At 37.7% G+C, this 26,091-nt stretch overlaps 1 protein-coding gene across 10 annotated transcripts in view; it reads left to right on the forward strand.

Annotated features, from left to right (window-relative positions):
• TULP4 (TUB like protein 4) overlaps positions 1–26,091 on the forward strand; it is a 246,577-nt gene that overhangs the window by 43,693 nt on the left and 176,793 nt on the right. For 9 of the 10 annotated variants that reach the window (XM_063097967.1, XM_063097972.1, XM_063097969.1 and 6 more), the window contains one exon: positions 15,594–17,797. In XM_063097967.1, the coding sequence (XP_062954037.1) occupies positions 17,546–17,797 (252 nt within the window). In that variant the 5' untranslated portion in view covers positions 15,594–17,545. The remainder of the gene's footprint in view (positions 1–15,593; positions 17,798–26,091) is intronic. The other variant, XM_063097965.1, reaches the window with a different exon arrangement.

Raw genomic sequence — 26,091 nt, forward strand, 5'->3', positions numbered from 1 at the left:
AGCTGGAGTGGCTATTCTTATATCTGACAAAATAGACTTTAAACTAAAAACCATAAAAAGAGACAATGAGGGACACTACTTAATGATAAAAGGACTGATCCATCAAGAAGACATAACAATCATAAATATGTACGCACCCAATGTTGGAGCAGCCAGATTTATAAAACAAACTCTATTAGACCTAAAGAAGGAAATAGACACTAATACCATAATAGCAGGGGACCTGAACACTCCACTGTCAATATTAGACAGATCATCTAGGCAAAGAATCAGTAGAGAAACACAAGATCTAAACAAGACTCTAGACCAATTGGAATTGGCAGATATCTACAGAACATTCCACCCAACAACCTCAGAATATTCATTCTTCTCATCAGCACATGGATCATTCTCCAGGATAGATCACATATTAGGTCACAAATCAAGTCTCAATAAATTCAAAAAAATTGGAATTATCCCATGTATCTTCTCAGACCACAATGGATTAAAACTAGAAATTAATAACAAACAAAACTCTGGAAAATATACAAACACATGGAAATTAAACAGCATTCTACTTAATGACATATGTGTCCAAGAAGAAATCAAGCAGGAAATCAAAAAGTTTATTGAAACTAATGAAAACAATGATACATCATACCAAAACCTGTGGGATACTGCAAAAGCAGTATTGAGGGGAAAATTTATTGCATTAAATGCTCACTTCAGAAGAATGGAAAGATGGCAAGTGAACAACCTAACACTTCACCTTAAAGAACTAGAAAAACAAGAACAATCCAATCCTAAAGTTAGCAGACGGAAAGAAATCATTAAGATCAGAGCAGAACTGAATGAAATTGAAACCCAAAAAACAATTCAAAAGATCAGCGAATCAAAAAGTTGGTTTTTTGAAAAGATAAATAAAATTGACAAACCATTAGCATGGCTAACAAAAAAAAGAAGAGAGAAGACTCAAATAACAAAAATTAGAAATGAAAAAGGCGATATTACAACTGATTCATCTGAAATACAAGGAATCATTCGAGACTACTATAAACAACTATATGCCAACAAATTTGAAAATCTGGAGGAAATGGATAAATTTCTGGACACACACAAGCTCCCAAAACTGAACCGTGAAGACGTAGAAAATTTGAACAGACCAATAACAATAAAGGAGATTGAAGCTGTTATCAGAAGGCTCCCAACAAAGGAAAGCCCAGGACCAGATGGATTCACAGCAGAATTTTACCAAACATTCAAAGAGGAATTGACACCGATTCTTTACAAACTATTCCAAAAGATTGAAACGGACGCTAATCTCCCAAACTCATTCTATGAAGCAAACATCATCGTGATACCAAAACCAGGTAAAGATATAACCAAAAAAGAAAACTACAGGCCGATATCCTTGATGAATATAGATGCAAAAATCCTCAGTAAAATACTAGCAAACAGAATACAGCAACACATACGAAAAATTATTCATCACGATCAAGTGGGATTCATCCCAGGGATGCAAGGTTGGTTCAACATACGCAAATCAATAAATGTGATACACCATATTAATAAACTCAAACACAAGGACCATATGATCATCTCTATAGATGCTGAAAAAGCATTTGATAAAGTTCAGCACTCATTCATGACAAAGACCCTCTATAAGTTAGGTATAGAGTTAAAGTATCTCAACATAATTAAAGCCATATATGAGAAACCCACTGCCAATATCATCCTGAATGGGGAAAAGCTGAAAGCTTTTCCTTTAAGAACAGGAACTAGACAAGGATGCCCACTCTCACCACTCCTATTCAACATAGTGTTGGAAGTACGAGCCAGAGCAATCAGAGAAGAGAAGGAAATAAAGGCCATCCAGATTGGAAAAGAGGAAGTCAAACTGTCCCTGTTTGCAGATGACATGATCCTATATATCGAACAGCCTAAAACCTCTACAAAAAAACTGTTGGAATTGATAAATGATTTCAGCACAGTAGCAGGATACAAAATCAACACACAAAAATCAGTAGCATTTCTTTTCTCCAATAGTGAACATGCAGAACGAGAAATCAAGAAAGCCTGCCCATTTACAATAGCCACCAAAAAAATAAAATACTTAGGAATAGAGTTAACCAAAGAGGTGAAAAATCTCTATAATGAGAACTACAAACCACTGCTGAGAGAAATTAGAGAGGATACAAGAAGATGGAAAGATATTCCATGCTCTTGGATTGGAAGAATCAACATAGTGAAAATGTCCATACTACCCAAAGTGATATACAAATTCAATGCAATCCCCATCAAAATTCCAAAGACATTTTTCTCAGAAATGGAAAAAACTATTCAGACATTTATATGGAACAATAAAAGACCACGCATAGCCAAAGCAATGCTCAGCAAAAAAAATAAAGCTGGAGGCATAACACTACCTGAGTTTAAGCTATACTACAAAGCTATAATAACCAAAACAGTATGGTACTGGCATAAAAACAGACACACTGACCAATGGAATAGAATAGAGAATCCAGAAATCAACCCACACACTTACTGCCATCTGATCTTTGACAAAGGCACCAAGCCTATTCACTGGGGAAGGGACTGCCTCTTCAGCAAGTGGTGCTGGGATAACTGGATATCGATATGCAGGAGAATGAAACTAGATCCATACCTCTCACTGTATACTAAAATCAACTCAAAATGGATTAAGGATTTAAATATACACCCTGAGACAATAAAACTTCTTAAAGAAAACATATGAGAAACACTTCAGGAAATAGGACTGGGCACAGACTTCATGAATACGACCCCAAAAGCACGGGCAACCAAAGGAAAAATAAACAAATGGGATTATATCAAACTAAAAAGCTTCTGCACAGCAAAAGAAACAATTAAAAGAGTTAAAAGACAACCAACAGAGTGGGAGAAGATATTTGCAAAATATACATCTGACAAAGGATTAATATCCAGAATATATAAGGAACTCAAACAACTTTACAAGAAGAAAACAAGCAACCCAATTAAAAAATGGGCAAAAGAGGTAAGTAGGCATTTCTCTAAGGAAGATATCCAAATGGCCAACAGACATATGAAAAAATGCTCAACATCACTCAGCATCCGGGAAATGCAAATCAAAACCACATTGAGATACCATCTAACCCCAGTTAGGATGGCTAAAATCCAAAAGACTATGAACGATAAATGCTGGCGAGGCTGCGGAGAAAAAGGAACTCTCATACATTGTTGGTGGGACTGCAAAATGGTGCATCCTCTATGGAAAATGGTATGGAGGTTCCTTAAACAATTGCAAATAGATCTACCATACGACCCAGCCATCGCACTGTTGGGAATATACCCAGAGGAATGGAAATCATCAAGTCGAAGGTATACCTGTTCCCCAATGTTCATCGCAGCACTCTTTACAATAGCCAAGAGTTGGAACCAGCCCAAATGCCCATCATCAGATGAGTGGATACGGAAAATGTGGTACATCTACACAATGGAATACTACTCAGCTATAAAAACGAATGAAATACTGCCATTTGCAACAACATGGATGGACCTTGAGAGAATTATATTAAGTGAAACAAGTCAGGCACAGAAAGAGAAATACCACATGTTCTCACTTATTGGAGGGAGCTAAAAATTAATATATAAATTCACACACACAGATACACACACACACACACAAACCGGGGGGGGGGGAGAAGATATAACAACCACAATTATTTGAAGTTGATACGACAAGCAAACAGAAAGGACATTGTTGGGGGGGAGGGGGGGAGGGAGAAGGGAGGGAGGTTTTGGTGATGGGGAGCAATAATCAGCTACAATGTATATCGACATAATAAAATTAAAAAAAAAAAAAAAAAAGAATAAGGAAGTTCTCTGCCTAATTTGGAATTTATAAAAAATGGGTGTTGAATTTTATCAGATACTTTTTTGCTTGTATTAGATGATCTTTTTTCCTCTGTTTAATCTTTTAGTATGATGAATTATAGCTAATAGGTTAATAGATTAATAGATAAATAGATTTTCAAATGTTAAATTACCCTTCCATTTCAGGGATGAACCCAATTTGGTCACAATCCAGTATTTTCTTTTTTTGGGGGGGGGGGGACCAGTAAGGGGATTGTAACCCTTGGCTTGGCGTTGTCTGTACCACGCTCAGCCAGTGAGTGCACTGACCATCCACATATAGGATCTGAACCCATGGCCTCAGCTACTCTCCCGAGTGAGCCACAGGATTGGCCCAGTATTTTCTTTATATGCTTTTGATTTGCTAATGTTTTGTTAGGATTTTTGTTGTATTCACAAGTGATGCTGCCTTTAATTTTCCATTCCTGTACTCTTCATATTTAGTTTTGGTGTTAAGGTATAATAACCTCATAGAATTATTTGTGGGTGTTACCACTTTTGCTGTTTTTTGGGTGAGTGTGTGTAATACTGTAGTGATCTATTTATTCTTTGAATGTTTGGTAGAACTTGTCTGTAAAGTATGTAGCCTGGTGTTTTCTTGATGATTTTAAACTACTGATTCATTTTCTTTAATGGTTTATGGAACAATTTAGACTATCTTCTTGAGTTAGTTTTGTTAAATTGTGTTTCCTAGGAATTTGTTTCATATGTCATCGAATTTTTTAGCATTCAGTTGTTCATGGTACTATTTTATCATTTTAAATTTCACTGTGTCTATGGTAATATCCCCTTTTTTGTTCCCAGTATTTTTGTGTGTGTTCTCTTTTCTTTATCTGTCTTGCAGAGGTTTGTGTCTTTGATTACTTTTCTCAAAGAATCAGCATTTGGCTTTGTTTAGTCTCTATTGTTTCTCTTTTTATTTCTTAAATTGCTGTTTTAATCTTTATTTTAGTTTTCCTTTACTGTCTTTTGGTTTATGCTGTACTTTTCTAACTTTTTAAGTTGAATGTTTAGCTCCTTAATTTTTAACATTTCTTCTTTTCTAATATAAATATTTAAGGCAGTGAATTTCCTGCAAAATACTGCTTTTGCTGTAGCCTACAAGTTTTGGTATGTAGCATTTTGATTAATTCAGCAGAGTGAGGAGGGACTTCTGTTTGTAATTGGGAGGAATTGAATAATATTTCTTAAACATAATTGATTATACATATTTGTGGGGTACAGAGTTGACTATCGGTATTTGTGTACAATATGTGATGATCAAATCAGGATAATTAGTATATTCATCATTGAAAAATGTAATTATTCTTTGTGTCTATTAACCAGTTTCTCCCGAATCCCCCTCCCTCTCCCTAGACCTTTCCCACCTCTAGTAACCACAGTTCTGTTCTCTTCTTCTGCTCCCACTTATGAGTGAGGACATACCGTTTTTCTCTTTCTGTGCCTGGCTTTTTCACTTAATTTTCTCCAAGGTTTATCCATGTTGCTGTGAACAGCAGAATTTCATTCTTTTTTATGGCTGAGTGGTATTCCATTATGTATATATACCACATTTTCCTCATCCAGTTGTCTGTAGATGGACATTTAGGTTGGTTCCATATCTTGGCTATTGTAAATAGAGCTGCAATAAACATGGGAGTGCGGGTATCTCTTTGATATGATGATTTCCATTCCTTTGGGTATATACCCAGTAGTGGGATTGCTAGATTGTTTGGTAGTTCTATCTGTAGTTGTTTGAGAAATCTTCATACTGTTTTCCATAATGGCTATTCTAATTTATAGTCCCACCAACAGCCTGTAAGGGTTCCCCTTTCTCTGCATCCTTGCTACCATTTGTTATTCTCTGTCTTTTTGATAATACCAGTCTAACTGGGGTGAGATGATATCTCAGTGTGGTTTTGATATGCATTTCCCTGATGATTAGTGATGTTGAACATTTTTTTCATGTACCTCTTGGCCATTTGTATATCTTCCTTTGAGAAATGTCTATTCAGTTCCTTTGCCCATTTTTAAATCAGATTATTTGCTTTTTTACTGTTGTTTGAGTTCCTTGTATATTCTGGATATTAATCCTTTGTCGGATATATAGTTTGCAGATATTTTCACCCACTCTGTAAGTTGTCTTTTCACTGTGTTGTGTTTTGAACTTTCCATTATGATTTCTTCATTTCACAGGGTATTTAGAAGTGTTTTAAGTTTGTTTAAAATTTTCAAAAATATGGAATTTTAGAACATATTTTCACAATTGATTTTTGACTTAGTAGATTTGTAATCATGTAACATGGTCTGTGTGAAACTTATTTGAAATATGTTGACACTCACTTTCATGGTATTTTTTTTTAGTATTGTTCTTGTGTCCCTGAGAAGAGTATGCATTCTCTGAATTGGATATAAGGTTCTATCTACATATATGTTTATTAAGATCACTTTTGTTAATTGTGACATTCACATCATGTAGATCTTTACTATTTTTTTTTTCGAATTTGATCTGTAAGTAATTGAGATTGCTGATTGAAATCTCCTGCTTCGATGGTGGTTAACTAATTTTCCCCCATCACTTTTTGCTTTTTGTATCTCAAGGTTGTTTTATTGGGTGTTTATCAGTTTAGAGTTGTGATATGTTCCAGGGGAAAAGAGTATTTATCATTGTGTGGCCCCTTCATTCTATATTAACTACTTTTGCTTTAAAATGTATTCTGTTTAGCTACCCTACCTTTCTTTTGGTTTTTGTATACATGGCATGTCTTCTTTTTCTCGTCTTTATATTTGTGTTCTTAACTTGATCTTAGGTTTTTGGTATGTCTCTCTAAGAGCATGTAACTTTTTTTTTCTCTTTATTGTACTCTGATACTCTTAACTGGCAAATATAGGTCTTTTGATCATTAATATATTGTGATTACTGATATATTTGCACTTCAGGCATCTTTTTTTTTTTTCATTTATTCTGCTTTTTGTTTCTTTTTTCTCTTTTTAGGGGATTGCTTTGAAGACATCTCCTACTTCCCACCATTTCCATTTTTCCCTCTCTAGTAATTTGGAAGTTCTATACTTTGTTTCTAGTCTTTTAGTGATTGCCCTATAAATTTTACCATGCTTACCTAAGATAATCAAGTGTAATGTTAATGAGTATTTTAACCATCCTTCTGAAACAATATAACAGCCTTGCTTTGATCTTTTTTTTTTTTTTTTTTGTGATCAAAGTATCTATTTTTTAGTTTTCTGTTTTTTCCCCCAAATAGACACAACCTAGTGTTTAAGCACACAGACTAGAAACTGCCAACCTGGTTTGAATCCCAGCTCTACCATCTACCAGATGAAAAATGTTGGGCAAGTTATTTAACCCCCCTATAGCTCAAGTTTCTCATCTGTAAAATGTGGATAATAAAAGGGCCTTTCTTATAAGGCAAAGGCTTTTAAATGAGAAACACAGTACCTATAAAGCATTTAGAACTGTGTCTAGCAATTAATAAGTAATGTGTTTGCCATTCTTGCTATTGTTCTTTTTTTGAACATTGTTTAATTTTACCTACATGTTTGATAGTTTTTTTCCTTGTTCTATCTTAGATCTTCCATCTGAATCATTTTCCTTCTACCTGAAATATTATTTAGAAGTAATATTGTGAGATCATTTGGCTATAAAACTTAGCTTTTATTCTTTTGAAAATGTCTTGTTATTTCACTCTAATTCTTAAAAAAAGGAGTGTCTGTTTTTCTGGGTATATAATTCTGTTACATATGCAGAATATAATTCTGTATTTTCTCTCAATGTTTTGAAGATAGTATTACAATGATTTCTGGTTGCCAATGTTGCTTTGGAGAGGTCTGCTGTCAGTCTAGTTGTCATCCCTTTGAGAATACATGTCTTTTCTTTTTGGCTGCTTATGGACTTGTTGTGTTTTTATTTTGCAATTTTACTAAAATGTGCCCAGATGTGTTCTTTTTTATTTCTCTTGCTTGGTGTATATTGTGCTTCTTGTATCTGTAGATTTTTCATCAGTCTGGCAAATTCTCAACTGTTAACGTCTTTAGATATTTCCTCTCCATTTTCTCTTTTCTATCCTTTTGGAATTCCAATTAGATCTATCTTCCTTACTCTAGCTTCCATTTCTCTTAATATCTCTTTTATGTTTTTATCTCCTTGTCCCTCTGTGCTACAAAAAAATTGATGAGCAATTTCTTGAGCGATTAGGCCCAGCTCATTAATTCCTTTTTTAGCTGAGTTCTCCTCATATATTGAATTTTCTTTCAGTGATTAGGTTTTACATTTTTAGAAGCTTTAGTTGGTTCTCTTTGATCATTTTAGGTAGTGTTTTGACTCCTAATTCCTTTAAACATTTCAAATCTAATTATTTTAAATTCTGTTTATATTTATTCTAATTTCTGAATGTTTGGGGATTTAAATTTGTTGTGTCTACTAGGAATTTGTGAGTTATTTTGTGTGTTTAGTAGTTTTTGATTGTGAACAGATTTTTGATCAAAGCTCATCTGTGGGAATCCTTAGGTCTTAAATTGGGAATGTTTGCAGGAAGATAAGATTTGCATTTTCTCTGAACTAGAAACAAGGGGTGCTACAATTGTTATGAACTGAATGGAGTTCACCTTTCCTCACGCAATGGAAGCCAATTACTGAAGCACTGTCTTTGTAGTGGAAAGAAAAAGGTTTATTTACAAGATGGCCATGTGAGAAGACATGAGATTTGTGATTCAGATCTGTCTTGCTCAAGGTGGGAGAGTTGGCTATCTATTGGGTGGGGTGGGAGGGCTGAGGATCTGCGCAGGTACAAGCCCTCCGGAGCTCTGCAGGAGCAGAGAATGGTGGGGTCTGGAGGAGGGGCTTTTGCACATGCTTGCAGGCTCAGTAGCGAGGTCTGCAGGCTTGCCGGGCTTGTGTTGGGCCAAGCTGACTGCGCCACCCTGGAAAACATCTGTAGGCGTGCAACTCGTGACTTCTGTGCCAGAGGCGTTATCTTAAAAGACAGATAGGAAGACACAGAGTGAGAGGTTAGTTACGGAATTTTACTGAAGGAGCAAGCAATTTCAACAGGGAGTAAATTTTAACTGAAAGCCACTGTTACAGAATCATGAAACAGCTTCAGCCTGTGGGCCCTGCTGAATGTGTGACTCAGGTTCAGTCTTCTCGACCTTGTGGTTGGACAAAAGTTTGGGTATCTGATAGCGTGACCACCTGTCTGATTTGTCCAGGACTGAGGGGGTGTGGGACTTTGAGTGCTAAAACCGGGACAGTTCTGGGCAAACTGTTGATTGGTCCCCCTAATTATGATTCTGGTACTTATATGTGCATTTTTCCCCAAGATAAACCTGGCTTCCTCTTAGGTTTGTGTATATGTGCCTTCATTGGAGATTTCCCATACTTTTCTGCAAGTGCTGCAATTAAAAATTATGCTTGTTGTAATTTACCCAAGATCTAGTTATTAGTAGTGGGCAGGCTCTTCTGAGTATCCTGAAAGCATAATGAGTAATTTCACTTTTTATTTAAGTTACTGAGAACATCTTTTCATGTCACTACATAGTCCTCTGCAATATACTTATTAGAGGTTGCATAGTATACTGTTTTATGTTTCTGTCAAGTTATTAAACCAATATTCCATTTTGGACATATGGATTATTTCAGATTTTTCCCTTATAAAAATGCTGTGGTGGCAATCCTTACAACTAAGTCTTTGCACAAGTCAAGATTATTTCCTTAATGTAAATTTCCAGAAGTGAAATAGATGTGTGTCTTTCGAATCAAGATCAAAAAGTTTGCAGCATTTTAAGTCTTGAATTACATCACCAGATTGCCTTGCCATTTCTCTGTGTCTTGTGTAACACTGGATATTATCATTTCTTTCAGTTTTTGCCACTTTAATAAATGAAATGCTTTCCCTTTTTAATTAAAGCACCTGACTTTTAATACTAGTGAGCCCTGTATGTGATACTAAAGTATTTTAACATCTAGGTTTCACATATAGATTCACTCTAAGAGGTATCTAGCTCCTGCTGTCTTTTTAACTAGCAATTAAGCTATTTGTCTTGAAAGCCCCGTTCCCTTCTCTCTCTGTAAAGATAATTAGATGTGCAAGTTTTTAGAACTGGCTGTTGAAATTAGGCACAGAAAGTAAATAGGAAGTAACTTTCACTGAAAATGCATCTCTCTGCAGTTCCCTGAGGATGGCAGTGGACCCCACGATGCTCATCCTTGTATTCTTTCACTCACGTGGGCTGTAATGCCCATCAGCTTTAGGCTTCCAGAAGACCCAGGCTCTGAGTGCTTGGTGTTGACCTGGGGTTCATGTAGAGATATTCTCATTCAGTTCATATTTATTGTTTCCTACTTCCTGAAAAAACTGAGACACTGTACCGTACTCAGTACTGTATTGAATACTTAATTAAATGCGGGGGTATTGGTGGGAATTGCCGGCAATATAAAAATTGGATGAAACATAGTCTGTTTAGGAGTTTCTGGTTTCATAGGGATAATTAAATAGAAAAATAGCCGTACCAAGAGGAGAAAACACTCTTGTCATGTGAATCTGTTCACATGTTCAGCACTTCCGTGTGCTATACTTAAAGGAGCTGGTGGTGTTCTGAATAAGACAGAACTTTCTGTGGCCTGCATCTCTAAAAGTTACAGTGCAAGTCAGTGGGGAAAATGATTTGATACTGCCACAACTATAATAAGAATGCATCTTTTGAATAAGCCTGGGCATAAGCATTCATACATGTATTTAGTAATATCTCACTAGCATATTTTGAGAATTAGGAAGTAGAAAATGATAGCATAATAGATATATAAAACGATTGTTAAACTCCATTGTTTTTGCAGTGGTGTTATTTTTTATGTATGAAGGTGTTTCCCTATGATTGTAGGTGCATATAACAAGTTACTTAACAAGTAACAGGTGACGGCTGAGAGTATCCCTGCCTTAAAAGGCAATCTTTGAAGGTAAATTTGAAATAGCTTCTGGGCAACTATTGAAACTAATTAGGCACCAGTTTGAACTGCCTTGGGCTCAGTGGGTAATTGTGGGTTCTGGAAAATTCTTGAATATAAGCAACTGTTATTAGAGGCAGGTCATCATAGTTACATAAAAAGAAATGCAGTGGAGGACTCATTGCCATCTCTGGAAAGAGGGCAGCAAAGGGAGGCCTGGCTATGGAGAGGAGCCACCTTCCCTTTTTTTCCAGTAGTAGAGCTGTGTGAAGACTGTCTTAGTTGTCCATACCCACATTAGGCAGCTAAGACAGCAGAGTCGCTGTCCCTAGAGAGACTGGAATGTGTTTAATTCAAATCATCAAACAGGAAAACTCGTTTTCCTTCCCTTTCTTTTTCCCAACCCCCAAGCAAGTCTGTAGTCAAAAGCTTAAACTTTAGGGTGTTTGGATATTTTTGAAAATTTCTACTTTTTTTTTTCCTGCTTTGCATTCATCTGATAACATCTACATATTTTTCCCAGATCTACTTTACCACTTTTGCTTCTCATCTCAGTTTTCTGTGTAATTAATCACTGCCTTAAATTTTTATTCCTTAGAAATAGGACTTTATTCTAAAGTTTTATCTCCATATACTACTGTTAATATGCGTTTTCTTTGTAGATACCTTAGCTTGAGAACTAAAATAGCATCTTTGATTCTTTATTGGAATTTTCTAGATTTTCATTAAGATTGGATACAATAATTTTTTTAAAAGTTCTTAATAATTGATTATAAGTTTTCTAAAAATCCCAGAGGACTGATGCTTAGTGCAGTTCACAATTTGTTAAACCTGTTTATGAAAGCATTCTTAAATTTTAAAAAGATTTTGTTATGAAAAAACACGTGGAAGAATATGTTAGATGTATGTGTATTGTAAGAATGATTATAAAGTGAATACCCCATAATTACCACCCAGATCAAAAAATGGAGTATGGCTAACATACCAGCAAGACACATGGACTGGAGTTGCTATTTGCTGAGTATTCACATCTCTAATAGCTTTAGTATTACCAAACTTTTCCAGAGGGGTTGCATTCTTACAACTTTTAATGAATATATCTTCCCTAATTTATTTTATCTCTGATCTCTAACATTAATTCAAACAATTTAAGAAAAAAAAACAAAATGCATTTTTTTATCCCCCCAACCCCATAGTAAATTTTATCCATATTGGTGCAAAGTGGGAATTAGATAACTCAAACTGTAGTAAAAATAAGTCAAGTTAGAAAATAGAATATCTAATTGGGGACAAGAGAGGCAGAGGACACAGCACCAGGGGCCTTTTGTATAAAAGATGTTCAATTAAGATTTGTTGGTTGATTGGGCTGACCCCGTGGCGCACTCGGGAGCGCAGAAGCGCTCCCGCTGCGGGTTCAGATCCTATATAGGGATGGCCGGTGCTCACTGGCTGAGCGCGGTGCAGCCAGTCACAAAAAAAAAAAAAAAAAAAAAAAGATTTGTTGGTTAATAAATCCAGGAGTGTCTGTAATACCTGTAGGACTTTCTTTTTTCATCAGTGTACCATTCTGTCCCTAAGTTGTACTTTCCCAAATTCTAGGACTCCTGATTTGCCATTAGAATTTTATAGTATGGAAATTAGACTGGGGGAGCCTCTTATAAGTTTAATTACTGGCTTCTAGGTCCCTATCAGGTTATTAATTAAATCAGTCACATATATTGTTTGGTTTAAGATTGTAATCTCCTAAAAGCAGGAATGAATTTTTCAGTGACATAGGAATGTTCTGAAAATAAGCCATAATTACCAGAAGCAGGTTTGGGCCAGAATACAGCGGTCAGCATTGCTTATGCCCAATGAAATGCTCCAGTATCACTCATGGGCCTGTGTTGAAGAGTATTTACTTTCAATTTCTTATCGAAAGATTTTATGTGAATAGTTGCTTTTTAAAAAATGTATCTGGTTTTTAAAAATTGAGGTGAAATATACATTAACTTTACCCTTTTTAAGTGTACAGTTTAGTGGCATTAAAGTACATTCATATTGTTTTGCAGCCATCTGCCTCCAGAATGCTTTTCATCTTGCACATCTGAAACCTATTAAACACTAACTCTCCATCCTCCCCTCCTGGCACCTACTCTTCTATTTACTGTCTCTGAATTTGGCTACTTGAGGTGTCTATCTCATATAAGTGAAATCATACAGTTTTTGTTGTTTTGTGCCTGGCTTATTTCACTTAGTATAATGTCTTCATGGTTCATCCATATTGTAGCATGTAACAGAATTTCATTACTTTTTAAGGCTGAAAAATATTCCATTGTATATGTATACCACATTTTCTTTATCCATTCATTCATTAGTGGACATTTGGGTTGTTTCCACCTTTTGGCTATTGTGAATCATGCTGCAATGAATGTTGGTGTACAAATATCTCTTCAAGTTTCTGCTTTCAATTGGATAGTTGCTTATCTTTTTATACCAAAGCCCCTTACTAGTGTTGATTTGACAATATTCTTACCATACCTCAGAAACTACTTAATCAGTTATCCTCCACATTTTTTTTTATCTTCATGAGAAAATAAGGCAGAAAGAAGGGGAGGGAAGTGTCCAACATCAATCATTTCTATTAATGGTAGCACTAAAATTGCACCAGTCTTTTAGTAATTAGGATGCTAATCACTGTGCTTTTTCATTGTTAGATTTTTGTGTTCATTATCCATTTGAGTCATAATAAAATAGTGTCATTTTTTTTTAAACTAAAAATTTGCTAAGAAGAGTATATTTAACTTTTTGGTAATTATTTCTAATGTCTGGCTTACCAGAAGATGGCTAAATTCTCATATTTGCTTCTTCATATAATCTCTGTCAATATGTTGTTTTTGTTGATGTATATGAAGAAAATCCAACCTCACACATGTATATAATTGGAAAAGGAAAAAAAAGGAAAAATATCATGGATATTTTTCTTTGATACTACACCAAAACTCAACAAGAGGTAGTTCCTTTAAGGTTAGTTGCAGTATAGAATTTGAAATATGTCTGTGAATTTTTTATACTTGGTTAATCTATTTGTCTTTCTTGTACCTCAGATGGATTTTTTTACTCAAGTACAATTTGTATCATCATCACTGGTTATTTGGAAAATATTGGCTCACCAAGTATGCCAATCTTCCAAATACTGACACACATTGAAATATGAAACACAAAATTTAAAAATTCACATTTATTAATATCATCCCTAATTGCACGAAGAGTGTCTTTTAAGTTTTGGGGAGCTATCAAGCTCGTAGTGACAGATGGTAGTTTTCCCAAAATTCTAATTTTAGCTTGATAGCTCAGCTTTTATCATTGGCAACAAATAGTGTAAGTTGTTTTCCTTAAAATACAGGCTCACTTTGTTCATGTTCAAGAAAATGTCTGCCAAATACCAAACCAGAATAACTATAATTTGTCATTCACTCTTTGCAATAAACATGGTATTCCATGAAAAAAGCAAGTAGTTCAGTTTGCAACTTAAACCATAGTACAAGTGCTTTTTCTTGGGATTACCATGGTACTTCAGTAGTCAGCAGGAGTGCTTTATGTGTACTTACTATTTTGGAACACAGAATATTAAAAAGCCATGTATGCAAGAGTCAACATTTAATAAAATTATTGATTTTTCCTGCTGCATCAAGAACATTCTTAAGTGAAGTTGGCTTTTTTTTTTTTAATTCATGACTACTGATACAGTTGGTAACTACCTTGATTTGTGTTAAAGAGCTGGCAGTCTGACCCACTGTTGGTTTTGCAACATTGGTATAAATGTCAACACAGGGAAGAAGGCAAATAATGTCTTAGTATTATTATGAAAGTCATTTTCATAATAGAGTCTTGCTGGGACTTGATCCCATAGGCCAGTGGTTTTCAAAGTGTGATCCCCAGACCACCAGCACTAGCATCTCTTGGGAACTACTTAGAACTGCCTCCCCTTCAGTGTCCAGGTACTCTGGGTTGGGTCTGGCCTCTCTGTTTCATCTAGCCCTCCGAGGGACTGAGAGAATCACTGCTGAATTTCAGTGGCCTTTTCAGAAAGGCTACTCTTGAGTGCCCTCTGAAGGTGGGGTGGGATGGGGAAGTTAGGGACAGAGTCTTCCTGCATTTGTAGAGGATGTGATGGGGTTTGGACTTTAGGCAGCAGGAAGGAAGATAGGATGGATTTACTAGCAATAGATTTCTCTCAGACTTGATTGCCAGTAGACAACTTAAAAGCTGAGAAAACAGCTGTGTGACCTGCCAGCTGTCAGAAAGAGGGGTTTTAAAGGCCCTTGCTGCTTTATGTCTTCAGAGAATATCTTTTACTGATAGTGAAAAAAATCAATTCCAATAACTTACTAGAGCCTCTTCAGTGTCCTTTTAGAGGACACCTGCTTAAACAATGATCTTGGCCTCTGGAAGGGTAAAGTCACACATTCGGGGCCCGGAGTTTTAGAAAAGATAGCAAGGTGCAGAAGAGTGGAGGTAATGATTTCATTCAGATATACCCAGCCACTAACAAATTTAGTACAGTGGAACCCAGCAGTCAAGTCCCTTGTGTTGTATGTTGTCTCAGAGTTGGTGAGGTGTATCCTTTTACTCCTTGAATTCTACCAATTGATATAGTCAGTAGCTCCATTTGATAGATGTGAGTGTAAAGATGGGTCTCCACTTTCAATTCCAGCAATTACTTTATTAGAACCTTTATTCTTCAGTATTTTAAAGTTCTTTTATTTATATCCTTTTTCTTTTACAGATTTGTAAGACTCCAGGGCCTTCAAGCCATGATTAATCTGATGGTTCCTGAAATGACTGGGAAACAGATACTTCGCATGCCAGTTGAAGAGTGTGTGTCCATGTATATTTAAAACATTCTTTCTATACATACACACTTACATGAGAAGACAGGCTCATTCTTGTGCATACTTGAGAGTTTTACAACTGATGAAAATTAATTTCAGCATCATATGGAGCAACTTGACACCACGGGGTTCAGAAGCCTGGGGAGAAAAATCCATCACTAATGGCCAGTTTTCCATACGGTCTTCACGGGTAAAGAAAGTTTGCAAAAAGAAGAAAAAAAATTTGCACAGGTTAAGCCTCAAAAATACCTCTGCAGTTGAAAGAAGGAGCTAAGTGAGAAGGTGACTGAAGGAAAAGTGTGATTTCAAACACTGCAGGTGGGATCACCCAGTGCATTTTGCACTTTATTTTTCAAGGGGTTTGGTGATTTGAACAGACTTTGAAGTTTGCGACTGAGAAGTAACTTATTGTGGTTATGGCTGGAGGAAAGCAAGTTCAGGTATGATGAGACATGTTTAAAAACTGAACTGATTAGTTTGCCTTTTTTAGTTAACTATATTTGAGAAATTTTAATTTATTATTTCCCTTTTCCTTTCCTGCATCTATAGGATAATATCTTAAATAGCAATTAAAATCGATAATTAGAAAATATCAAGGAAAATCCAATCAAAGCTTCCTTTTCCTTGGACTAAAAGTGTGACATTTGGAAATGGTCTTTGGATGTGAACAGGAAAGCACCCATCAGCAAAACATTATAACTGTCCAGGGAAACAGTTTGGGAAGAATCTGACTCTGGCCTGAGTTTTTGTGTTCCCTGTTGAGTCCTAGAAGACTTGCATATGAGAGGAAGATTACTTGATGGACTTAATTCTGAGATTAATTTTTTTCATCACGATGGAAAAGTATGTGATCTTTAGGAACAGAAAAGGGGAGAAGTAACTAGGGGAGTGAGAAAAGTCGGGCAGAAGAGACAGAATCCTTCAGTGTGGCTCGTTTTTGTCAACAAGAGGATTTAGAACTCACCCAAGGCAAACACTTGAACCATGTTAAGAACTGTAGAACATTCTGCCTCTACCCAGTGAAAGGGCTTTCTTTCCAGCCTCTATGGCACTGAGGGGTAACCTGGCCAGTGGAGGAGTAGTCCAGTGGAGCCTCATGCTCCCTGGGGACACAGGGCCAAGCTTTGAGGTGGGAAATTTCTGGTTCTGAACAACGGGAAGAGTCCTTTTTTCTTCCTAAAATTTGGACTGCTTTCTGCACAAACTCTGATCTGTTTTGCACAGTTTGTGTGCCTTTTTTTCCCTTTATGCAATCTTTTTCAGCTTTAGCAGCAGAAATTTGTCTATTTCAGAAAACGTGCCAGAGGGTGGCTTCAGAAGGAAGATGATCCTGTGTGTTCTGTCTCTGCATCCAAACTTTTGAAGAGAAAATTCCAGCTAGAGGGATCTTAAAGCCTTAAGTTACTTGAAATCTATGTATTTGCAACCCTTTGTCTCTGGAAATCATATTACACAAAACTGGAATCTCAGGCTGAAAGAGAATAAACGAGTAAAAAGAAGAAAACTCTTGTTTCTTGATCACCACTTGTTAACGATGCTCTTTCTCCAAAGGATCAGCACGTTCTTCCTCTAAGGACTTGAAAATAAAAATGGACCCCATGTTTTTTTAAGCATTACCTTTTCTTAGCAGATTGCCATCATCTTTTATAGAGAAATTTTTTTCACTATGCATTTGGTGGATCTTTATAAAATACTGACCTAATTAGATCCAGGTCAGTCTTAATTAAAGGGGGATAAAAGTAATCCAAGACAACCACAAAAATAAATAAACCAATGAATGAAATTGGTTTAAAATTTTCAACATTAAGTATTACTTTTTAAGCAAAACAGTTTACTGAAAAAAAGTATGTATGCAGCGGTAGAACATGGGCCTGTGCTTTGCAGTGACTCCAACATCCTCTGCCTGTCCTGGAAGGGGCGTGTCCCCAAGAGTGAGAAGGAGAAGCCTGTGTGTAGGAGGCGCTACTACGAGGAAGGCTGGCTGGCCACGGGCAATGGCCGCGGTGTGGTTGGGGTAACCTTCACCTCCAGCCACTGCCGCAGGGACAGGAGTACTCCTCAGAGGATAAACTTCAACCTGCGGGGCCACAATAGTGAGGTGAGCTGTGGCTTTGTTTCGGTTTTTGTTCTGGTCACTTCCAGTGATCTTTCTGAGCCTTCCCATGGACTTGAATCTTTTTTTGCTTCCATATCTTAGACCCGCAGCTAAATGAGACTTTGCATGCAGTGAGTTCTGTCTTCTGTACTCCAGTGGCTAAGGGGACCATGGTTTACAGTGGTCTATCCCTCCCCGAGTGGATCAGTTGTTCTCAGTGCCCCCACTCTCCTCTCTTTACATGAGATTCTCTGCTGCCTCTGAAGGGACCCAGGCAGTGGAAGGATGCCCAGTGGCAGGGAGGTCAGGGTGCTATCTGACCAGGCTGGGGGATTGGATTAGATGCTCCTAACCAGTCTCTCATGCTCCAAGTCTCCATGGCAAAGAGTTACCCCCAATGTAAGACCAACACTGTGAAAATGAAAATGGTGCCACCTTTATTTTGCACAGTTAATATTTGCATTTCTCTGGTGATGGTCTAACACCTGGCTTGTATGTCTTGTACTTGGAGGTGAAAGAAGCCATTAATTGGACAAGAGCCATAGTTTTTCACATTTGTAGGGTGTATTATATTGAGGTTATTATGGTGTGTATTTGTACATATAAATTTCTCTGGGCTTCTAAAATGTAAACAGTGGTATTGTCTATGAAATTCATTCAACCAACATTTATTGAGCAATGCTTAAGTGTTAGGCACTGTGTTTAAAAGAAGAGCAGTTGATAATTTCTTGAAAAGATGTACTCATTAGCACCTTGACAGTATTCATGTTTCATTGTTCTTTAGCTTATTTGGGCGTTTTCTTGTGAAGAATCCATGACTATTGTGTATATATCCACATAGACACACATGTGTTCATACACACACACACACACACACACACACACACACACACACACACACACAATTTTGAAGTGGATACTCTCTTAGAAGGTGTATTTTTCTATTGGTGTGTAACAAATTACCACAAAATTGATGGTTTAAAATAACACCATTTCTGGTCTCACAGTCCTGTAGATCTGGTCCTGGCATGGTGTAGCTGGACCTCTGATCCACGGTCTTATGGGCTGGGAAACATGGGGCCAGCTGGTACTGTGAGTTCTTCTGAGGCCCAAGGCCCTCTTCGAAGCTCATTCAGGTTGTGGCAGAAATCAGTTCCTTGTAGTTGTAGGACTGAGGCCCTTGGGCCCTAGAGGCCACTCATAGTCCCTGATGTGTGGCCCTCTCAGCAATGTGCAGTTGGCTTCTTCCAGGCCAGCAGGAGAGCATCTGCTATAGCTTCTGACTTTTCATCTCTAAAAAGGGCTCCCCTGAGTAGGCCATGACCACCACCACTCCAGGGGAGTGTGCACACCAGGGGTGTGTGCACATACAGGGTGTGCACACCAGGGAGTGTGATTTTAGAATTCCACCTACCACAAAAGAGGGGATTATAATTCACAGACAGCAGTCTATTTCACTATTGAAACTATTTTGTATGTATATTAGTCTGTTTCTGTTGCTTGTAACAAAATACCTGGAACTTGGCAGTTTATAAGAAAACAAAATTTATTGCTTACAGTTTTGGAGGTTGGGAAGTCCAAAGTCCAGGGAACACATCTGGTAAGAGTCTTCCTTGGAAGTAATGCAGGGGTCTCACATGGCAGAACGGTGGAGCAGAGAGAAAAAGACTTTCACGTGCTCTCCTTTTAAAGCCCTCAGAACCACATATATGACTACCATTATTAATCCATTCATTATGGTGTGGTCCAACAATCTAATCACCTCTTCAAGGCCCCACCTTTCAATTACCATAATAGGATTTCCCACCCTCAACAGTTACAATGGGGATTAAGCTTCAGTGACTTAAGACCTGGAGGACACAATTCAACCCATATCACTGTGATTTTTCCACTTTGCATTTTTACTTTTAGTTAATTTCTGTTCTTCATATTAGGATATGTCCCATTTATTGAGTACCTTCCAGCTAGAGGGACCAACTGTCCTGGTTTCCCAGGACGTGGGACTGTCATTGCTAACACCAGGAAAGTCCCAGGAAAACTGGTTGGTCATCCTACTGTGCAGTGTCCAACTTGGTACCAGGCCCCTTCCAATCTAATTACCTCATGTGGTTCACAGTGGACTTGTGAGTAGATGTCATTATTTCCGTTTTACAGGTAAGAAAACTCAGGCTTGTAGATGTTAAACAACTTGCCTAAATTCATGCAGTTCGTATGGAAGAGAGCTGGGACTTGAATATAGGGTTCTATCATTCTCCTTCAGCTTATCTTTATTTTCTTAAAACTTGGGTTAAATGCATGTCCACAATCCCTTATCCTCAATTATAAAATCTAAGTGCTCTGAAAATGGAAAGTCTTTGTATAACTAATGTAATGGCAAGACCTGAACTGATGTGTGAAGCTGTTTATTATCATCTCATCACTTCAGCTGCAGAAGTATTTACATTTTATCATCGGAGCTGACCAGACCAGCTGGGGTTGTTAGATAACTGATGGTATCTGCCTTTTATTACTTTTCTAAAATTTAAGAAGTTCTGAGGTTCCAAAACTTATCTATTTGCAAAGATTTGGGATCATGGATTGTGAACCTTCATTTAAGGGAATCATGAAAAGAAACTTTGGGTTTTATCTTTTTTTCACTTCCCAGAAAAATGACATTTAATTCACCTCCATCCATTGTTTAGTTACCTTATCCTCACTCCCCTGCTACCACAATGAGCAAAAAAAAGCCCTTGTCCCCACCTGACATGTCTTGCAAGAACTCTAGTGAAGGAACTGTCAAATTTTGATTACATATTTCTGGCCATAGAATATAACCAAATTGCAGATGCCAAATCCAGTAATCTACTGATTTAACAACTGAATTAAAAAGGAAAGAAAGCTGAATGGAAGATTGTTTCACCCACAGTTAGTACGTAAAATCCATTTTGTAGTATGTAGTATTTAATAAATGTTACTAACATTTTTTAATTTATAGATATACTCAGATAAATCAAATCTGAAATTAAGTCCTTTTATAAATATTTGTATCTGGCCTTCTAGACTAGTTTGTCATTCTTACATTGTGTATTTTGTTAGAAATTTGCAATAAAATAAACATCAGCTATATTCTCTGGAGTGAAAACATACAGGAAGAGAATTTCTTAACCTTTAGTAAATAGCTTAAAATTTGGTAAATATGCTGATGGTTCTAGTCAGATTGTCAAAATATGCCCCCATAAAAGCACCTACCATAAAACAAAGCAAAAAAGAACCACTAGCACAAAAAAACAGGTGATTGACCACACCAGCTTTTCCCAAATCAACTTTACTTGGCATTCATGACCAGAAAAAAAATATTCTTTTGCTGATATCTCTCCTGAAGCCTTTGGTAGCAGTGTGTACAGAAGAGGAATAGATGTGTATTTACCTGCTGAAGCCAAGGGGAGATGTTCATGACTGGTTGAGAAGTGATGCTTTCTTAGAATTATTTGTCCTGTTACTGTGAAGCAGTGCAAAGATTCACTCCTTCAGTAAAGAGGAGTTTTTCTTTTAAAAGAGTCTCCAGTATGGGCATGTATGTCATGCAAAATTATTATGTTCCAGAATGAAGAATATTTCAGAAAATAGTTGGGAATGTTTTTCTTCTAGAAAACAATCATTTTTGCTTTTATTATTTTTAATTGGCACATAATTGTACATATTTATGGGGCACTGTATGATATTTCAATATGTTTATGCAATACTTAATGATCAAATCAGTGTAATTAGCATATCCATCACCTCAAACATTTATCTTTTTTGTGTGTGCTGGGAACATCAGAATCCTTTCTTCTTGCTATTAAAAAATATATAATAAATTGTTAATTATAGTCACCCTATAGTACTATAGAATACTAGAACTTATTCCTCCTATCTAGCTGTATGAAGGTACTTCAAATAGTTTGTGAAAAAATAGAACTAGAGGCTTCCAGTCAAGAGGGTGGAATAGACAGTCCCCAGTGTCATTCTCTCCCTGAAATCAACCAATTTACAACTGTAATAAAGCAACAACAGCCAAGCTGGGGCCGCTAGAGCTCAGGGGAAGAGGAGAAGAGACCTACAGAGTGCATGAAGGTGGGAGGATGCATGATGAGAGAAAGAGAAAACCTCTCTGACCATTTGAGCCCTTGAGCCCTGGCCATGTCCAGGCTGGAGCTGCTGAGCGCACAGAGCAGGAGCTGACAAAAGCTGCAGCTGTGCCCTTTGGATGAAGTTGTTTGGAGGCGGCAGGGGAGAAGGCCAGCAAGACCACTAGTAGGGTTCCTGTGGACCCGTATACAAGTGAGAAGCCACAGACAAGTGAAAAAAGGAGCCACTCAGAGGCCAGTGAGTCATTGCAAGGGAACGGTGCACGGCCCATCCCATGGGAAGTGTTTGCAGCATGGGTGGTTGGGGAGACAGGCCCACTGGGGGAACACTGGGGCACAGCAAGGACAGCTGATCTGCCCCCCAATCAGAGAAGGACCACTCAGAGGAGACTGGTCAGGAATATAGAATTGCATGGGGTGCGGTTTGATGAAAAGACTCAGGCCCAGATCAGAGTTTCTGCACAACCCAGGTGCACCAGGTCTCTGGAGAGCCAGAAGTACCTATAAAGTCAACCGTTATAACATGAGCTGCACAAAAAGATTTTCCTAAGGAAGCAGCAGCAAAGCAGCAATTTAGCTCAACCACAGAGCTCAAGTACTGGTCCCCATAGGAAATCCCCCCAGTTTAGAAGTAAACAAAGGACAACAAATTAGTTCCAGCACAGAGTTTAAATGGTGGGAACAGAAAATAATCCAACACAGAAATGAAAGAAAAAGCAAAGTACCTGCAACCAGAGACAAAGTTTGATATTAACTAGTAAAGGTCTCATTTCACCAAAGTATACCTATAACACCAAGAAGGACTGGAAGTACCCTGGGCTACCAAGCCAGAAAGTGTGGAGGGCCAGGGGCCTCAGCAATGCCCCCTGACACCTGCAGCCAATTCTGAGGGTGGGGGCCTCCGACCTTGGCCATGCCCCCCAACACCCGCAGCCAGCCCAGTGGCATTCACCAAGCTGCTGCAGGAAGTGCCCAAGGCCTCCTGAGCCAGGGTGGTGGGGGGCCTTGGCCATGTCCCCGACACCTACAGGCCTCAATCCTGCCCCTCCTCCTTACTCCTTCTTCCATCCCATTTCCTTTCCCTTTCCCCTCTCCCGCTCCCTCCCAACTGCTCTGCAAGAACATCCTAAAATGTAAAAAATCATATTAATAAAATTACATATAAAAGAATTTAAAGATAATACAAATCTTTCCATGAACTTGGAGTACCATTGTAATTTTGTATTTGTGAACCAACTTTTCATTATGCCCAGAAAACAATTTCCTTATTGATGTCATATGGATTAGTCTAGGTTAGTACTGATTGTGTCTGTATTTGTCTGTTCCTGTTGCTTATAACAAATACCTGAAACTGGGTGATTTATAAAGAAAACAAAATTTATTGAATATGGTTTCAGAGTCTGAGAAGTCCAAAGTCAAGGAAACACATCTGGTGAAGATCTTCTTTGGTGATGGCTTTACAGCAATGCAGAGGTCTCACATGGCAGAAAATGGCAGAGCAGAAAGAGTGAGGCTCTTCTCACATGCTCTACTTCTACAGCCCTCAGAACCACACCCCTGACCACCATTATTACTCCACTCATTGCAGCATGTCCTACAGTCTAATCACCTTTTCAAAGCTACACCTTTCAAATACTGTAATAGGACTTCCCACACTCAGCAGTTATGGGGGAATGATATTGGGACACAATTCAATCCACTGCATTGTCTAATGGGATTTTCTTGACTTAAGAGTAGACAGGTGGTAATGCATGTTTGGTGGAATTAGTTTCATTGTAGGGATACATCCACTATAGCAATCGTCTCATCTGGATTCTTGGGTTTAGTTATACCTTCTCTGAGATGCTTTTTCTGACCCCTACCTCCTTTGCTCCTTCTGTACACCAAACAGACTTTTGTGGTTGCACTGATAATGCTTCACTGCAGTTATCTGCTTGCATGGTTTGGTAAAACTTATTGGAAGATTTATCTATCCTTTTTGTCTGAACTTTCTCACTTCCCATTGTTCAGAATGTCACTTATTTTAAAAAATTTTCCTTTAACTCTTTAGCCATTTCAGTATGGCTTCTTTCCTCACCCTTGTGCTGAAATGGTAGCCTTCACAGTGACTTCACATTGCTAAACCATAGTGGACAACTCTGCTTAACAATGGATATTTAGTTTAAGTGTTGTTAAAATATTCTAAATAACTTTCTTCTGAGATGCTTTAGTTAACTTTTCTCTTTCTTAAAAACACTTAATGACATGTGTCACAATTCCAGAAGGAATCGGAATATCTAGATATAAGAATGAGCTCCCTTGCCATTGAATCTTAGTTTTATTTTATGCTCTGTGGTGAGGCTTAAAGCCCCCTGTTGCCTTTCTCTAGTTCGCCCTCCTTTCGAGAAGGACCAGAGCCGCTGTGGACTACTGAGCCAGGCTCTGCGTGAATCAGTGTGTGCGATGATGGCCAACTTTCAACTTTGGAGAGGTTTGAAAACTGCTCTGGTTTAAAGACATTTAGACAGGATTTAATGTATTTAACAATCTATACACTAATTTTAGTGAGAAAACCTGGCTCATTTTGGATTAAGGCCAGCAAAAACGCACTGCACATCTTTTATCTTCCTTATAAATTCTTCATAGAAAGTGACTTTCAATAGATTTGTGATGAGCAACTATGATAAGATAATGATGGATTCAGTGGGGGACTGTTTTATTTCCTTTAGTGACAGCCTGTTCTTTTTCCCTTTTTGTCCCTGTTTTTCCATATCGTGATTCCAAGTAGTTCTAGCTCTATCACTTAACTAGCCGGTGTGGTTCTAAGTCATTCAAGTCATTAGTTTACTCACAGTTAAATTGAAGTAATAATTCCTTTCTGTCAGAGTTGTGATAATCTATGAGATAATGTTTTTGAAAAAGGGCTTTGAAAATAGTGAAAGTGCCATGGTGCCATGTATCTAATGATAATGTTAAAGTACCTTACACCCTATTTTCTTAACTATATTTTTACTTTCCGGTTCTTATGGTATCACTCAGTACATGGAAATTCAGTTACTGTTCTGACTTATGAGGCCAGAGACGGTGTTTTGTGACTTTTGATTCACAGTTTAGATTTGAAAATACATGTGCGTTTGGCAGGTATTTATTGAATCTCTGTTGTGTGCCGGGTGTTGAATGTTCTTGCCACTGTGGGGCAAGATAAATTCCAGATTACGCCTCACGGAATCTGCAGTATAGCAACGAAGGTGATGTGTGTACCTGGATCTCTCTTCTTCCATTTGCATTTCAGTAAGTATAGAAATAAAGCTTTGGGTTGTTCAAGGAATTAAGGATGAGGTTTACCAGAGATTTTGTAGTGAGGATGACCTTTGGGGGGGGGGGTGTTGAGAAATAGTTAGAATTTAGATAGTAATTTTCCAGTGATGCAAGAAGATTAAGCCACGTTCTGGCATCAGGGAAGCATTTTCTCTCTTCTGTGAGGTATGATAGGCACCCCGTTCCCCGGCCCTAACCTAAGCAAGTGACTGTACTCACCTAGTCAGACGGGGTTCCAGTGTCTGCAGGAAGGTGCTCTTGGAACCTGGTTGACAAAGGTAACGACCTGTACATTTTGTCTGCCCTGGAACAAAATTGCTTTGGTTGGATAGGCAGTAATGTTCTTTGCACCTTTCAACTATGCTGTGAGATGTTTGTGGTTTGTAAAGAGGATTTTATCCATTCAGGCATTCTGTATTTTGATTAATTTGAATGGTTTAATCAGGGTGCTGCCTTAGTAATATGACTTATGTGAACATTCGGATATGACTATTCTATGCTTAATGTATTCAGCGTTCAGTTGTAGTTAAGTCTGAAAAGTTACATAATCATGCGTTCATGAGCCAAGTTAAAGATAATCAGTGACTTGGCATAATGACTCGTTTTATGTGACTCTTCTGGTAAAGCAACCGCCTCTCTTTATTTATGTGAACGTATTTTAGCATGCTGGGTGACCATATCTATATTGGTTCCTTTCCAGGTAGTGCCTTAAGGTGTTCCATTATAGGAGGCCTGCCCTACTCGATAGGTACATCCCCAGTCTAGAGGGCGCAGGGGGTGGAGAGAAGCCCTCTTTGTATCACCTGCAGGGGTTAACAGGGGCTATGTTGTTGAACGTTTGTGGCCTTGGTGATATGCACAGCAGATTTCAAAACTATATGATGTTTGAAGATA

This window comes from Cynocephalus volans, chromosome 5, assembly GCF_027409185.1.
Source record: "Cynocephalus volans isolate mCynVol1 chromosome 5, mCynVol1.pri, whole genome shotgun sequence".
NCBI classification, from domain to species: domain Eukaryota; kingdom Metazoa; phylum Chordata; class Mammalia; order Dermoptera; family Cynocephalidae; genus Cynocephalus; species Cynocephalus volans.